This window comes from Dipodomys ordii, unplaced genomic scaffold (assembly GCF_000151885.1).
Source record: "Dipodomys ordii isolate 6190 unplaced genomic scaffold, Dord_2.0 Scaffold67, whole genome shotgun sequence".
NCBI lineage: Eukaryota > Metazoa > Chordata > Mammalia > Rodentia > Heteromyidae > Dipodomys > Dipodomys ordii.
The window spans coordinates 1,168,792-1,186,863 of record NW_012267283.1 but is presented as its reverse complement, the minus strand read 5'-3'; the positions used below and the strand labels follow the sequence as shown (position 1 = coordinate 1,186,863).

General features: G+C 37.6%; 1 protein-coding gene across 1 annotated transcript in view; it reads right to left on the bottom strand.

Annotated features, from left to right (window-relative positions):
* Positions 1-18,072, bottom strand: part of Kiaa0368 (KIAA0368 ortholog) — a 133,165-nt gene that overhangs the window by 62,717 nt on the left and 52,376 nt on the right. The window contains exons 6-12 of the mRNA XM_013023224.1: positions 16,610-16,726; positions 14,558-14,676; positions 13,240-13,389; positions 8,652-8,820; positions 5,926-6,065; positions 4,108-4,189; positions 2,159-2,278 (exon numbers count right to left, since the gene is read on the bottom strand). Of these exons, the coding sequence (XP_012878678.1) occupies positions 2,159-2,278; positions 4,108-4,189; positions 5,926-6,065; positions 8,652-8,820; positions 13,240-13,389; positions 14,558-14,676; positions 16,610-16,726 (897 nt within the window). The remainder of the gene's footprint in view (positions 1-2,158; positions 2,279-4,107; positions 4,190-5,925; positions 6,066-8,651; positions 8,821-13,239; positions 13,390-14,557; positions 14,677-16,609; positions 16,727-18,072) is intronic.

Sequence of the window (18,072 nt, the reverse complement as noted above, 5' to 3'; positions counted from 1 at the left end):
GACCTGAAGTTATACAATTCATAGAAAAACAAAATTGACAGAAACTTCACAGCAAAAGATTTGACAATGACTTGTTGGAAATAACCCCAAAGGCACAGGCAAAAAAAGAAAAAATAGTCAAACCGGATTTCATATAGTTTTTAAATTTTGTGTATCAAAAGAATAAAATATAGCAACTTATAGAATGGGGGAGGGGGAATGGAGAAGAAAACAAACCACTCAGCTAGCTGATAAGGAACTAATATCTAGTACAAAGAAAGAATGCATGAAATGAACCAACTCTTCTAAAATAACCTTTGGAGGCTAAGACAAGGTCAGTTAAGCCCAGGAGTTAGACTAGCTTGAGCAATGCAGTGAGACTCTGTCTCAAATTTAAAAAAAAAAAAAAACAGTAATGTGTGTAAGAGAAGAAGGGAGAGAGAGAGCACCAAGAAGCCATGAACACTTCAAAGACATATTACCTCACACCCATTAGGAAGGCTATCAAAATAAAATTTTAAAAAACAGGAAATAAGTATCATTGAGATGTAGAGAAGTTGGAACTCCTTATGTACTGTAGAAGAATGTAAAATAGTTCAGTCACTATGGAAACAGTGTAGCAGTCTCTCAAGGATGAAAATTACCATGATGTACCACTGAAAATAAATAAAGGCAGGCACTAGTGGCTCACACCTGTAATCCTAGCTACTCAGGTTCTGAGAATTGAAGTTCAAAGCCAGCCTGGGTAGGAATCTTAAGAGACTCCTATCTCCAATAAGCTACTCAGAAAATACCAGAAGTGGTGCTGTGCCTCAAGGAGCAGAGCGTTAGCTTTGAGTACAAAGAGGCTCAGAGACAACATGCAGGCCCTGAGTTCAAGCCCTAGGACTGGCAAATAAACAAATAAATAAATAAATAGTCACTTAACTATATTACTTAAAGAACAGGGCAAAGTTTACATCTATTTCACCACCTGTTTGTTTGTTTGTTTGTTTTGTACTGGGCTTGGAACTTTAACTGAGAACCTGAGCACTGTTCCTGAGGGGTTTTTTGCTCAAGGATAGCACTCTACACTGAGGAACAGACTCACTTTTGGCTTTTCAGTAGGTAATTGAAAGTAAGAGGCTCATGGACTTTCCTAACTGGGGATGACTTTGAACTGTCATCCTTAGATCTCATCCTCCTGAAAAAAGTAGCCAGGGTTGCTGGCATGAGCCATCGGTACCTAGCTCACCATCATTTTTTAAGTGGAAGAAATAATTCATGTAGATAAATTATACTCCAAACTGCCTTCATAGCCGAGTTGGTATAACTGAAGAGAAGGCCAAGACAGAATACAAGAATTTCCAAGGACAAGCCAGTGCCGGTGGCTCATGCCTGTAACCCTAGCTACTTAGGAGGCTGAGATCTGAGGATCACAGTTCAAAGCCAGCACAGACAGAAAACTCCATGAGTCTCTTCTCTCCAATGAAACCACTCAGAAAACCAGAAGTGGTACAGTGGCTCTAGTGGTAGAGTGCTAGCCTTGAGCTGAAGAGCTGAGGGACAGCGTTCAGGCCCAGAGTTCAAGCCCCATGACCGACAAAAAAAATAATAATAATTTCCAAGTACAAAGACAATCCTGGTGGCAACACAGAGAACTGGATGTGAGCCAGACTAGGGGGAGGGAAAAGGTAAAAAGACTACTGTAATAACACAAACAAAAAGTAATGATCTGAATTAATATCAGCATCAAGCAAGAAGACATTGAGAACACAAAATCAAGAGGAACTGACCAATGATATCATGTGAGTTTCACATAAGGGTGGATCAGTTTTTTTACATAAGTGTCTGTTTCTGGTGGCAACATTTTTAGAGAAAATACACACCACACACACACACACACACACACACACACACACACACGCACACGCACACAGGCACGCACGCGCGCATGCACGCACGCACACACGCACGCACGCGCAATGTTTGAAAGGAATTACTACCATCCTTATGCAGCAAATGTTCTACAACAACTTTTTAAATTACTTCTGCAACTAGACTGACAATAGAAAAAAAAACACTATCATTAATCTTGTTGTGTACATTAACCTCCCTTGTAATTGCCATTAATATATTCTTTCTTTTAAACAGATTATTTGTTCTGGGAAGCTATTTTTCTTTGGAAAATACAAATTACCTGAATATTAGCTGGGAACGTTTCGGCAGCTTGTCGAGAGCGAAGGAGATGGGGGACAATCTTTAATTTGACTCTGGTACTGACTGGGTCTCTTTTCAGCTCTGGCTTCAGAACTGCACCCTGGAGGAAATGCAATTGATTTCAAGTCAACATTTCAAGATCATCTGTCCACTTTTTGCTCTTAAAACTTACTGAATATTCCAAAAACCTTTCACCATCAACATTTATTATATTAAACATTAAAGCAAAGAAATCTAAAAATTATTCCTTATACAAGCAAAAACATTACTTAACTCCTACATAGTTTCATAAATAACATTGTCATGAAAATAATCACACTTTCAAAACACTGCACTCAGGGAGTAGTGCCCTCTCACACTTTACATAAATACCTTCAGTATCCATTTTACTAGAACAGAGTTGACTCTTGAGCATTCTTCTGCTTTCAATCTACTGTGATGAGTTAAAAAAAAAAATAGCTTGCATAGATATGTGGTTAGAAAAATGGGGATGATTTTAGCTTTTTTCAGGTAATTTTGGACCTTTTGATGCTATTCTGAAAAAATTGTTGCTTAATGATTAGTTGCAAATTGCAGTTTACACCAAACCAGTTGAGCTTTGGCTTACACTATTATACTGAATTTCACTGGTCTGTCTTGTATTTTGGCTGGCCTCCTTAGATTTTATGATTTTGTAACATCACTGATCATCTGGAAAATACTGGCTACATTGGGTAAGCAACTGTTTCTTCATTCAGCACTCCCACACACAGGAAGTAGTCATATCATCACCACTTGCATCAGAAAAGGTATTACTAAACTGTTGTGCCTCTGTAGTGAAGTCAAATTTCTACAATTCTAACTTTTCCTTGAATGTTCAATTTTCATCATTCCCACAAAATTGTTTCACTGTCTTTCTTCAAACGTTGACCTCTTGGGTGACCTCTTTGGACACACTGTCCAAAAGGGAATGTACTCTTTACCTGATTTAGTTAATCGTAACGCCCCTGTTCATCACCTTTATAATAACACACCAAAAAAAAGTGACCTCCGCTTTTAGAAAAAATACTTTTCTTTTAGAAAAGATACCTACTAAATTTCTCCTACTAAATATCTATCTCAATAATCACAGTTTACTTATGTAAATAACCTGCTTCATCAGGATATTATTAAACTGAATTCTGTTCTCATTTTGTCCTTCCCCCACCATCTTTTCCCTGTTCCCTTCCTTCCAGTCACTCTCATTCATTCACTCATTTAGTCATTCAGCCTCCCTGCATCGAGCAGGTGCTGATGAAGACCATAATGGCTGCTAGTGATGAAGATTTGTTCTGGTGCTGGAGGTTGAAATCAGGGCTTCAGGTTGGTTAGACAGGCACTCTACTACATGAACTGTGAATCCATCCAGAATTGAGTCCGGTTTTGGTAAGGATCCTAGCAGGTACATCTACTGTTGCTTATGTTAATTTCAATGTAAATACCAACTAGTAATTTTTAAAAGAAAAAGAACTAAGTCTGCTTTTGCAGATCTACCTAAAAAGTTGAATCATAGTTTGAGAACCACTAACCTAATCTAACGCCTTCATTTTTTACACAAACAGGAGGGCCAGGGAAGTTTTCCAATTAGCCAAACTTATCTTTCCAACATATTCATGTGTAGCCATTAAGGGATAGATTTTAATTCACCTTAGACTAGCAAAGCTTAAAAGATAGTATTTCATAATTAAAGCATTTCATCTTAAATCAAAACATCTAGGAAAAAATAGGATAAAATGGGACATGTCTATAATCTCAGCACTCAAGGTCTTGGCCAAGATTTCAAGTCCCAAGACAGCTTGGGCTACAAAGTAAGACCTTGTCTCAAAAAAAAAAAAAAAAACTAGGAGAAAATGTACAAATAAAGACAGCTTATATCAACAAAATTCTTTTTATGCTGATTGAAAAACCTACCTCTTTTGTCTTCAATGGTATATCTCCAAGGTATACCTTGTACATCTTATTAATGATGGCAGGATTATTCCAGTCAATTAAGCTATGGAAAATTTCAATATCAGTTATTAAAATGATTTTTTCATTCCATTTCAATGGTTTCAAAAAATCATAACCCAATACTTATCAAAAGAAAATGTCAGAAACACCCAAATGAGATTGGTAATTAGCACTGCAGAAGAGAAAAAAAATAAAGGGGTCTAATGTCTATCAAAGTCACTTTAGAAAAATGCAAATCACTATTCAACCTTGCTGCAACAGATTATTGTATCCAATGGCCCAACTGTGATAGCACACAAGAAAACTGGATACTGTTTCTACCAATGAGCTCTCAGGACCAACACCCCAGAGCAGCTCAACAAAAAGAGTAATACTGTCCTTAATTCAAAAAGCCCTGGGGCAGAGGATGATTGCTTAACAACTGGAAATTCAAAAGTGGTTGAAGTACAAAAACATTTTTATCCTTTAAAGTCATATCCTAGGAAGTTTTAAACCACTGTTCTTCTCTAATATTATGCCATTTGACTCTCAGTGTCCCTCTCTCCCTTATCTGCCAGCACCAGATTTATTACTATGTGGGCACCATAAAATTAATTAAGACATAAGGTGATTATTCTTACACATAGTAGACCCATCCAAAACATTTTACAAATCCAGCAATCATGCAACGCTTCGTTTCACTGGAGCTAAGATTTCCCCATATAGCCCTTTTGACATGGGTTCTGCTTTCATGTAGATATACACACAATGGGATAGCCACATAATGTCATCAACTAGCTTTTTATCTCTTAAAAATGTTACATTATTTTTATGGGAAAATGAACATATTTTTAAATTTTTAAAAGCCCTAAGCAACAAATATGCATGTCCCAATAAACAAATGCATGGTATGGTATGAAGAATAGGGCAGGGGCTGGGAAGGTAGCTCAGTGGTAGAGCGCTTGCCTTGCATGCATGAGGCCCTGAGTTCGATTCCTCAGCACCACATAAGCAGAAAAATAAAAGGCCGGAAGTGGTGCTGTGGCTCAAGTGGTAGAGGGGTAGCCTTGAGTTGAAGAGCTGAGGGACAGCGCCCAGGCCCAGAGTTCAGGCCCCACAACCGGACCCAAAAAAAATAAAGAAAGAAAGAAAGAATAGGGCCAGCTCAAACACAAGAAGTCTTAAAGGAAGAATGTTCTGATACTTCAAAACCAAATCAGTGAAAAACATCCAAAGTACTTCAGCTATAAAAAGGAATTTGGGGGCTGGGGAGAGGGGGTGTGGGAGGAATGTTAAATAAACATACTCTAATTGTGTTAGGAAAAGCTAAGCCAACAAGAGGCAGGAACAGAATGAAGCTGCCTCTAAGTGACAACCTTATGTGTCATGTAGTGGTAGGATATACCCAACCACTACCAGCACTCATTCACATATTTCAACAAGCAAGCTAATAGCTCATGAAGTTAATTCCTTATTTTATTACAACTAGTTGTAGTGGTTTAGAGAGCAAAAACTGCAATACGTGCAATCTTTACAAAGTTATATTCCACTGTTTTCTAGCTGACAAAAGCATTAAAATAAATTTGAAGCTAGACCCCAATGGGTGCCCAAACAGTTTTTCTTCTTTGTCTTAAACAGAATTCTGTTCTTCAGTACACTTGATTTATTTCAAACTAGGTATACTTCATAATCTCTTTAACGGAGTATCTTATTTCTTAAGATACTGAGAAGAACAAATAAGTGTGAAGTTTTTAGAAATCCGGCCCTGTCAGCTCACAAGCTTGGTAAGGAGGAAGTTACCTTTGTTTGCTTTTTAATTCCAGGTCTGCTGCTGTTGCCACACTGTGGCGTGTATCACTAGAAGCAATCACCAGGTGGAGAACAGCCTCGAGTTCAGGCACCTGTTCAGCTTCTAAGAATTTCACTATGCCCAATTTGCACTGTAGATGAATGAAGGAAAGAAGAAAAAGTGGTCAGGAACACAAGCAACACCCACTGAAAGTACTGTTTAACATATCAATATGGTCATAAACCAAGGATGAATGTAACAACAGTAGCAGCTTTTATTTGGGCTCACAATGTGCCAGAAACTGCACTAAGCCATGTATATTTATTATTTCATTTGACTCTCATAACCTATTAAGTAAAAATTATTATATACAGTTCTTTCAGATGAGAAAACTGAGATTAAAACGCATAGTAAGTGATGGAAACAAAGCAGGATCAAATCCGAGTCTCTCCCCACAAAACTATTCAAATACAAAGCCTCCCAGAGGAGGTTATATAACTCCCTGGTAATGTAGCCTTGAGATCTCTATGGTCTACAGGTAAGAGGGCAGTACGCTAACAGTAAAGTACCCTAAGGATATTTGCAACAATTCAAAATAACCTAATGATTCATATTCTAAGAGCTTTACTCTGTTATTCAAATTCTATCTGCTAAATGCTTAGGTGCTAAAAACAAATGATTTTCAAACGTCTTCAATTCTACTCAATCCAAGTACAATTCTACCCAAACAGTATTTGATCTAACTAACTGAAATGAAACAGACTAAAAACAGATTCTGGTTAGAATTTCATGTAATGTGAACAAGCTACTAATTTCAATACAAAATTATAAGTCTATCTCCTCTTTTAGATGAGTTACATAATCCTTCTTACATGGAAGAACTGGGACTAATGGGATTTAATTATTAAATATGAAAAGAAACAATTTTAAATGGTATGATGGATTATAACGAGGCCTGTTTTCTCTCAACTGCTCAACACAACTCTTATTGTAACAAAAACTAGTTTAAAAAAGCTGTAAAAAGGACAGTTATAGAAATATACAAAGATATGTTTTTTAAATATGTAAAGGAAAACAAAATGACACATATCCATCAACAAAAGACTAGTTTAAAATATTCGAATTAAATTTCACACAAACTTTGAAAAGGATAAAAGTTTTAAATCTTGAAAGACTATGAAATGAAAAAAGTACAAATAACTGACAAGTAAAAATGCATTATGTAAAACTGCATATACATACATACATGTAGAAAGCAAGGTTTATAAGAACAAACCTTGGTGACAAGCAATTTTCATTTCCATTATACGTTTTTCCTCTTTGCAGTGCAAGGGATGGAATTCAGAGGCCTGCATACACCAGGCACTAGACTGGGGAGCCACACCCTAGCCATTATCTTATTGAGAATTTAAACTTTTCTCTTTTTTTTTTTTCCAGGAAAAACAAGGGAAGGGGACTTTTATTTACAAGAAAAGATCTAAAACAAACAATACTTCAAGCTTAGAAGTAAACAGCTCTCATTTTTTAAACTAAAGTGTTTGTTCCCTCAATAGCTTACAAAACTGACAAAATACATACAGAGGCCCTATTACTTCAGCAAATAATGACCAAGATAAGATTACAAGTAAACATTGACAATTACTCTCCAACATTCACAGCTTTTAACCCTAGACATTCTGGTAACTGAAATGAAACCTTGGTGACTCCTAAGCCTTGGTGACTCCTAAAACCTAAAAGTCATTTTGGAATGGGATTAACATTAACCTCACTGGGTTGCTGTGAGAATTCAAAGAGGTGATAGATATACTCAAAGTACTCAGTATAGTTGCTGTCACAAATCACACTCAGTAAAGAGTAGCTTCTATTAGTATTTACCTGACTTACATCAGAGTTTAAGAATTTTTTAAGTGCGCAAAACATGAAAAAGTAAATCCAACCAATTGTAACCCTCACTGAATAAAACGTTCTATAAATCTGTGAGCAGCACAAGTGGCCCACTTGACCCTTCCCTCTCCTGGGAACACTGTTTTGATCAATGGTCACTTACATTCCCAAAAGAAAAAGGATCAAATCATTGAGACTGCCATGGAGAAATAAAGGAAGGATTAGAAGACTAACCCATGTTGCTTGAATTCCAAAATAATTACATACTGATCACATGTGTTCTTCCCTGAGGTGCCTGATGACACAAGACACAGTGAGGCACCTTCTCTGTAGAGCACCAGTCATTTTAAAAGCTGCTCAGAGAACATCTGTGTCCTGTTTAAATCCAGAATAAAATTCTTAATTCCAATTTTTAAATCCCCAGGAAGAAATATAAAAGGGAGTCATGCTTTTCCCCCACATTGTCACTTCTGAAGTACAGAGGTTCCTCACTTTACCCAAAATACACAGCCCTAAAAAGTTGAATGATGTCAGATACATTGTATTTTAACCATACTAAAGGAGCTAATTATTAATCCTCCAATTAAAAACTACAATATTAAAACTTAAATATAGTCAACTTATAAGCTGGTTGTGCTTAATACTTGAAATATGTCAGCAATGTCAGCAAACCTTAAGAGCATTTCCCACTCCTCCCTTTCCCTAGGGCTTTCACAAGTAAATGTCATGATGAAAAGAACACATTACATCAATTGCTCCTTTCAAGCAGCCTGAACATCCTGAAATTATATTACACATGCTTCCAGGAACTTCACAGGGGCAAGTCCCATGATGAGCAAACAGTGCGGGATACCTGCTCCAGCTGTTCAGGTGTCCATGGGTTATCACCAATAACACGTTTAGCTGCATAAAAGCTCATTCCTGGGGGAGGCTGTGGGATACCAGAACCTCCCCCACTGTTTGAAGAAGAACTCTGTGCTGATGATGAGTTTTGGCGGCTCTGGGTTTCATTTAACACATATCTGGAAAGGAAATAGAAGGTTTAACTCTCTGGGGGAAAAAAAAGACACACATTTGCATATGTATATGCAACACATTACATGAAACATTCAATTACATATTGTCTCCTACAGTATTTTGTCAGTCATGGGGCCTGAACTCCAGGCACTGGCCCTCAGCTCTTCAGCTCAAGGCTAGCGCATGACCACTTGAGCCACAGCGCCATTTCCGGGGTTTTTCTGCTTACGTGGTATTGAGGAACCAGGGCCTCATGAATGCAAGGCAAGCACTCTACCACTAAGCCATCTTCCCAGCCCTCCTACAAATTTTTTTTTAAGAGTACCTAAAATAAAAATTTTATCATGAAGAACATTAAGGGTATTATTTTTTAAAGTTATCTTTACCTTTAGCAAATTAACCCGAAGAATATATCACCCAAGAATATAACAGTTATCAATCAGCTACAGCAGTTAACAACAATGAATCTAAATATTTGGTTACTCTCAATCTACCAGTTATTGCTCTATGAGTCACTATGGGCTCAGTATTTTGAGTGATAAATATAGAGACAGGTTTGTTAACTGCCCTGGTAGGGAAGAGGAAAGGAGTGTCACTAGTGTTCAGTACCTGAAACTGTATTTTCATTACTTCTATTAAGTTATCATTCATTTTCAATTCTCCCACTTTCTCCTAATATCTCTAGTAGAAAACACACTGAAACCTCCTATACAGTCACCTACTACACAAGTAAATAACACACAAAAAGTGAGGGGAAAAAACAGGGCAATGAGAAAAAGTCAAAAAAGATAAGCATCAGTTTTTTTCAATACACCAAAGCCTTTTATTCCTTGTTATTAATTATTCTACTTATTTTTAAAATTTATAGCATATAAATAAGTTCTCTAGGCTGGATACAGAGGTTCATACCTATAATTCCAGCTGCTTAGGAAGTGGAAATAAGCATACAGTTCAAAATAAGACAAAAGTGTGAGGTGAACCCTACCTCAAAGAACAAGCCAGATCCAAGTGTCTGTAACCCTAGCCACGCAGGAGACTGAGATTTGAGAACTGATGTTTGGAGACAGCCTAGGCAGGAAGGTCTGTAAGATTCCTATCTCCAATTAACCACCAAAAAGGTGAAAGTGGAGATGTAGCTCAAGTGCTGTAGCACTACAGCCTTGAGTGAAAAAGCTAAGAAACAGTGCCTCGGTGCTGAGTTCAAGCCCCAGCACAGGCGCGTGCGCACACACACACACACACACACACACACACACACAGAGAAAACCACACATGTGATGGAACAAGTCTGTAATCTCAGCTAGATAGGAAGCATATAGGTAGAATTCAGTCCAAGATCATAAGATCCTATCTGACCTTTTTATGGGGGGGGGGGGGTCAGTTGTGGGGCTTGAACTCTAGGCCTGTGCGCTGTCTCTGAGCTCTTCAGCTCAGCCAGCACTCTACCACTTGAGCCACAGTGCCACTTCCAGCCTTTTCTGTTCATATGCTGCTGAGGAATCGAACCCAGGACCTCATGCATGTGAGGCAAGCACTCTACAGTTGAGCCACCTTCCCAGCATAAGATTCTATCTGAAAACCAACTAAAGCAAGTGGGCTAAGGAAGTGGCTTAGATGTAAAGTGCCTCCCTAAGTTCAAACTACAGTACCAAAACAAAGGAAATTCTCTAGTAAATTCATTTTGATCCAATTAAATTAGTAGTCCTCAGGTAAAAAAAGGAAAATATAAATATTAACCTACATCACTCAACTCTAAAATGTTATGCTAATAAGTACCATTTTCATAATAGACATTAAGATATCACTATAAAGAAACAACTTGGAACCTAGTGGGAAGATCATTTAGTTAATATCATTTTTATGACAAATTCAGTCAATTTCCTAATGTACTTTTTTTTTTTTTTTGGTACTGGTCCTAGGACTTGAATTCATGACCTAGTCACTGCCCTGAGCTCTTTTTGCTCTAAGTAAGCACTCTTACCACTTCAGGCACAGTTCCATTTCCAGCTATTTGTTAGTCAATTGGAGATGAGAGTCACACAGACATTCCTGCCAGGCTGGCATCAAACTATAACCCTCATACTTCAGCCTTCTTAGTAGCTAGGATTACAGACATGGATGTCAATGCCTGACTCCAAATACACCTTTTTTAAAAAATCTGTTTAAAAGAATTCCTTTTGTATTTTTACATACATGAGGCAACTTGTCATTGGTAAGGAAATGTGAGCAATCACATTGTTTTCCTAAGTAAAATTTGGATTTCAAGGCTTATTTGCCAATGTCATTAACACCTGTCAATTCCAGCTGTCTCATATATGCCACTTATAAAAGGAGGTATTCATTCATTTCTAAACTATAGAAATACTGTTGGCTAATAAACCAGCTAACAAGTTCTGAACACGTAACACTCTGTAAACTATCATCCTGTTTTAGGTAGTACAAGATTTGAGACCGCCTTTCACAGCTAGTTGATACAATAACAACAGGACACCAGGGAAACCATTTTCTATGTTATCAGATACAAAGAAACACAGAAAACTATAATATAACAGAGGCTATGAAAACTCATGTCTCTTTTTTTTATTTTTCTGTTTACAATTTTCTTTTTTTTTCCCCTTCTGGTATTTTTTTTTTAATGTTTCTACTCTTTGTGTTGAATAACAAGTGTTTGAGACCCAGAATCACAAGTTACCAAACAACAGGAGCAGGAAGAGCACAAAACGGAGAGGAAAGGAATCAAGACATTCTGACCTCTCTTGACTGTATACGGAGGGGGAGAAAATATGCAGCGAAGTTCACTGTGTATGTACACAAGAGCAATCAGGGGAAAAAATGATGAAAGCAGCACTTTAAAAAACCACCCCTGCTGGGCACCAGTGACTCACACCTGTCATCCTAGCTACTCAGGAGGCTGAGATCTGACGATCACGGTTCAAAGCCACCCTGGACAAGAAATTCTGTGACTTTTTTTTTTGGGGGGGGGTCCAATCGTAGGGCCTGAACTCTAGGCCTGGGCGCTCTCCCTCAGCTCTTCAATTCAAGGCTAGCACTCTACCACTTGAGCCACAGCGCCACTTCCAGCTTTTTTTTTTTTCTGCTTATGTAGTACTGAGGAATCGAACTCAGGGCCTCATGCATACAAGGCAAGCTCTCTACCACTGAGCCACCTTCCCAGCCCAGTCTGTGAGACTCTTATCTCCAATAAACCACCAGAAAACCGGAAGTGGCACTGTGGCTCAAGTGGTAGACCACTGGCCTTGAGCTGAAGAGCTGAGGGACAGCACCCAGGCCCAGAGTTTAAGCCCCAGGACAAAAAAAAGAAAAGAAAAGAAAACCACCCCTGGCAGCAGGACAAAAGACCTAAACAGCAAATCACAATCTGGGCACTAAGCCAGATTCAAAAGTCAAACAGAGTACATCCTGACTACAAGGGGCTGACAGTCTACTACTGGAAACAGAAATGTCAACAATGTGAAAAAAAAAAAAAAACCCACAGTGCCATACAGGTAGGTGTTTTGCCATATGGAGATTGTAATACAATTATATCTGCCTAGGGCAAGAAAATCAAAGACAGAAGTGACCTCTAAGTCAAAGATGTTCTTCAAAGTAACCTGTAATTTACTTCCTTTCTGAATTTCTTTCCTTCTGTTCCATAGAGGAGCATTTTAAGCAGAAAGAATAGCATTCTCTTTAAAAATAAGGCAGGGACAGATAAAAATGCATGAAATATATGTGTGTATTTAATAGCTAGAAAATGAGAAGTCAATACATTTAAGATGTGACATGATTAAGATTTTTGTTTTAAAAATCAGGAAACTCTGCTCATGCAGGCTCATGCCTGCAATCCTATTCGGCAGGCTAAGATCTGAGGATCACAGTTTGAAGCCAACCTGGGCAGGAAAAGTCCATGAGGCTCTCATCTTCAATTAACTACAAAAAGCCAGAAATGCAGCTCAAATAGTAGAGTATTATCCTTGAGCAAAACAGAGTACAAAGACAAGAAACTCTACAACAGTATAGAGAGGCTGATGAAAGATGAGAAAGGCATTTTGACAAACATTGGACAGAGTTGAGGAAGCAGTGGGAATGGTTTCAGAACATCAAGAAAGACGGAACTGATATTGTAGAAGGAACAGAAAATCTGCAGACAACTGATAATTATACAACAAGGTGACTAGGAAAAGCATCAGAGCATCAATAATCATTTAAAAAGTGCTTGGACCATGTGAGTATAAAATCAATTCCACATCTAGAAGGCCAAAAAGCACTGGAGCTGGAATTTATAGGACAATGAGCAGCAATAAACACTCTGAGAAGTATCCATTTACAAGTGAAATCTGAATCATTTAAAATAACACTTACTTTCTACTTAATAAACACTGTCAAGAACAAGTTGCTTAGTTTTTCTTTATTTTTTCACTCACCCATAAGGCATAAGAAGAACATCCAGCATGAAGTCCAAAAGCAGCTGCACAGTCTTTGGTTTCTCAGCAAGATTAAACGGAGAAGCTGATTTTGATGATTCAACAGGGTATTTCATGTGAAAAAGGGTTGGTATTAAAAGATGCATTAAGCTGAAAAAATAATTACATTTATTGCAACTACTTTTTTAAAATACGGTTTTTATATAATAACAAAACAAAAATCACAACAAAAATTGGCAGTTCTAACAGAAATCATTCATTTGCAACATCATTCATGTACAGTCTTAATCTAGAATTTGCTTTGATTGCTTATAGTGTTAACCTCTAAAATGACCTAAAGAGGTTTTATATTAAATCTTACGTAAAGTTCAACATGTCCTTTCAATAAAAATTTTCTTTCACACAATTACAATAAAGTTATTGTAAATTCAGTTGCTTAAATCAATATCTTGAGAATAGTATTAAAATGTCTACTTTGTGACTTTGAGTAACATAGCTTCAACAGTTCCTTCCACTAACACATTTTTTTGGTGGTGGTGGCGGTGGTCATCATGCAGCTTGAACTCAGGGACTGAGTGCTGTCCATGAGATCTTTCACTCAAGGCTAGCTAGCGCTCTTTGGTTTTCTGGTGGTTAATTGGAGATAAGAGTCTCAAGGGGACTTTTCTATCCCGGCTGGCGGTGAACTATGAACCTCAGATCTCAGCCAGCCTGGGCAGGAAAGGCCTTGAGACTGCTATCTCCAATTAAGTACAAGAAAACTGAAAGTGCGATGTGGCTCAAAGTGGTAGAGCCTTGAGTGAAAAAGCTCTGGGACAGTGCCCAGATCCTGAGTTCAAGCCCCAAGATTGGCACCAAAAAAAAGAAAACGAAAGGAAGGAAGAAAGGAAGGGGAAAGGTAGAGGAGGGAAGGAGGGAGGGAGGGAGGGAGGGGAAGGGAAAGGAATACTGGACACTTACATGGACACATCAAATTGTAACCCCCTTGTACAACCTTTCAAAACTCAAATAAATGCATAAAAAATGCATGTAGTAACTCAGTGGTACCACAGGTATCAACCACTTCTTAGCTGAGTTCAAACTTTCCCATTTGTCAAGTGAAATCAAATGTGAACTTGCATTTAAAAGTGAATAAAATGGAAGGAGGGAGAATGATGAAAATAGCAACATCTATCAAGATGCATTATATTCATAAATTAATTTGATAAATGGTAACTCCTCTGTATAGCTAAAGATTTTTAAAAATACAATTTAAAAAAAAAGAGAGACAGTTGTTGACTCTTGCAGGTAGAAAATAAGGTAGCTGAGTGAACCGTACCTGTCCTGTTGTGGCTGAGGCTTCCCTTCCATGGCAGTAAGAAGGGTAGGGGCCAGTTCGCATTGTTTTTCTACTGGCAGGCGAGGATAGCCCATCTTCACATAAATTATAGTAAAATTCTAATACAAAAAGAGAAAAGTGAGGGTATAATTTCAACAGACATATTTACTAGTAGGGAAGTATGGTTATAAGAAAAACACTGAAAACATGAATCATCTTCACCCCAGGTGAGGATGGTTTTAACCAACTACTATATTGCAGAGAACAAATCAACCTACACACACTGCTCACTTCAAGATGGGCAAAGACAACTCACTTAATGCACTTATATATGCAATTACCTATCACTAAGAAGGAAAAAATGCCCACTTAACCTATCTAAACTTACATGATACATGTTATAGATCTCCCAATCTGATCTATCTGTTAATTCTTACAAGCTAGGAGACCACATGTTAACCATTCCTAAACTGCCATTTCCCAATAGGTCAATTACTAAAACAACCTGAGAATACTACAACACTTTGTGGTTCCTCATGTGATGAATAAGGAAAGCTGAGTACTGTGGGTGTATTCTAACTCCTCTCCCTACCCCACCCCCACCCTTGAAAGCAAATCTGAATTAACACATAAGATAAGATTTGCTTTTCTGAAGGATTCTTCACTAAAATGAACAGACTGCATAAGATTATCACTTCAAATACCAACTACTTGGCATATCTATTGGCACATGGTATTTCTATTTGCTGAAAGGAAGGGACATCTGTAATGGAGCTCTGTGAACAGAACACAGTCACGTACAAGATGTCTAAACCACTAACTGCTTCCAAAAGTTTTATGACTCTTAATGTTAAGTAAGATTCAATACATTCTGCCTCAATGCCAAGAACTACAAAGACCAGGAGGAAAAATGTTACCTGTCTTCACAAGGCAGGGACAATTTTTACATTTCATTTTCATGAAAACAATGTCTTTACAGGAATACTTTGAAAACAATGTCTTAACACGAATACTGAGCAGCCTCAGAGCCGCTTCACTTTTAAAAGGGTATCTTTCTCAATACACCCATCAGAGACTCAGAAGCTGTTTTCTTCTCTCAAGCCTTCATGTCTTTTTGCCATTTTACTCCTTTTTTCTTTGATCATCCTTTATCCATGCCTATGCTTTTCTTTCTCTAATCAAACTAGTCTCATATAATCCCTTACTAAAAATTATCCTCATTAAACTTTACTTTTTAACTGATACATAAGAATATAAAAATACACATATTAGTGAGGTAATGTTTCATTATATGGACATAGTGTGTAATGCTTATTTTACATTAAACATTATTGTTTCACTTATCCTTTTTATGGTTGAACCCTCAAAATACTTTCCTCGAACTTTTTGCAGGCTTGTTTTTTTGTTATTATTGTGCTGTTTTTTCTGGCTTTTGTTGTTGTTGTTGGAGATAAAGTCTTGCTATGCTATCCAGGCTGGTTTGGAACTCCTGAGTTTAAGTAATCCTACTGCCTCAATGATTCAAGTGTCACAGCTGGCACCTCAAGCTTTGGTAAATGTGAAGTGCATTATTGTACCTCACTTTACTATGCAATGTTATATTGTTAAATGTACTCTACCCTACTGTGTAACAGAACAGCAGAAATTCTTGCCTCTCTCTAAATGTAATTTAGTATCCACTAGTGAACTTTTTCCCATTCCTCTTCTTCTGTTCTCTGCAGCCTCTAGTATCTACTCCTTACTTTCAATTTCTAGAAAATCAACTCTTTTAGATTCTATATGAGATCATTCTTTTTCATATCAACACAGCTGACAAGTCACTTCACCAGCATTTCTTTGTCTAATGTAAACAGCTATTTATTACCCTGCTCCTACCATTTCCTTTAAAGCAGTATTTCCTTGGGATCAGAACTTAAATGGTAGATCACTTTTTTTTTTTTAAATCTCATATTTTTACTAAGAAGTAGTCCCAGATAAAATTATTTGGTGGCACTGAATAAACATTAAGAAAACTTACTGTAAATCAGAAAAATATTACAAAACAACACTCACTGTGACAAAGGAAACTGCAGCAGGATCCTGGTACTGAACCAACAATGTCTCTACTGGGAGTTGAATTTTGGGGCGGCTTTTTATACGCTTATTCAAGTGAACCAGTAGCTCCATTACCTAAAATAGAGTCAGAGTTATCATCATATCTTAAAAACAAATTCACTTCTCAGATAATATTTATTTTAGTCATTTATAGCTTCCTTATTCGTTCTTCTTGTTTGTTAATGTTTGTCTATACTGGGGTTTGAACTCAGAGCCTTGAGTTTGCTAGATAAGTAATCTACATTTGAGCCCTGCCTCCAGTCCTTTTTGCTTTAGATTGTGTTTCAGATAGGGTCTTTCTTAGACTTTTGTCCAGGCCAATTTTGGACCACAATCCTCTATCTCTACCACCTGAGTAGCTGAAATTACAGACAAGTATCACCACCCCCTTATTCTTTTAAAGAACATAAAATCTCACATGTCAGAAAGATAGTTCAAAGTATGAGTCTTGTAATATATCATAATACAATAAAATAAATACACATACACACACATATCAATTATGTGCTAAGAGAGAAGAAACTGAGCACTGAGAAAGATTTTGGTGGTGGTGGTGGTCATGGGGCTTGAACTCAGGGCCTGGGCACTGTCCCTAAGCTCTTTTGATCAAGGTTAGCACTCTAACACTTTGAGCCACAGTGCTTCCAGTTTTCTGGCAGTTAAGTAGAGATAAGAGTCCCATGGACTTTCCTGCCTGGGCTGGCTTTGAACCATAATCCTCAGAACTCAGCCTCCTGAGTAGCTAGAATTATAGGCATGAGCCACCAGCATCCAGTGTGAGAAAGATTCTTTAAACTTTCACTTATGCAAGAATCAAGACTTAAGACAACTATTCTGAGGGATCAAGCATATACTATTTTCTGTAAGTGTGTGTGTGTGTGTGTGTGTGTGTGAGAGAGAGAGAGAGTGTATGTGTAAGTGTGTATGTGTGTATGCTGGTACTGAGTCTTGAACTCAGGGCCAGGCGCTAACCATTATTTTCACTCAAGGCTGGCACTCTCCACTTGAGCCACAACTCATTTCTAACTTTGGTTTGGGGGAGGGGAGAGAGAGGGTAGTTAATTGGAGATAAAGAGTATTACAGACTTATCCTGCCCAAGCTGGCTTTGAACCATGATCCTCAGATCTCAGCCTTGTAAGTAGCTAGAATTATAGGCATAATAACTTCTACCATTTTAAAATGTGTTCTGTAGCTTGTAAAAGTAACAACAAAAGTTCAAAGGAATGTGCTTAGTATGTGCAAAGTTCTGCAGTTTCATCCTAAGCACCAAAGAAAAACAATTTTAAAGGCCATAATTTTAACATACTTGATCTCAGACCAGAATGCGATAAAACTAGGCAAATTCTATGCCAACTATTTCTAGTTAAAAATAATGCTCTTATAATTACTAACTCAAAAAATGAAACTAAATACTACATAT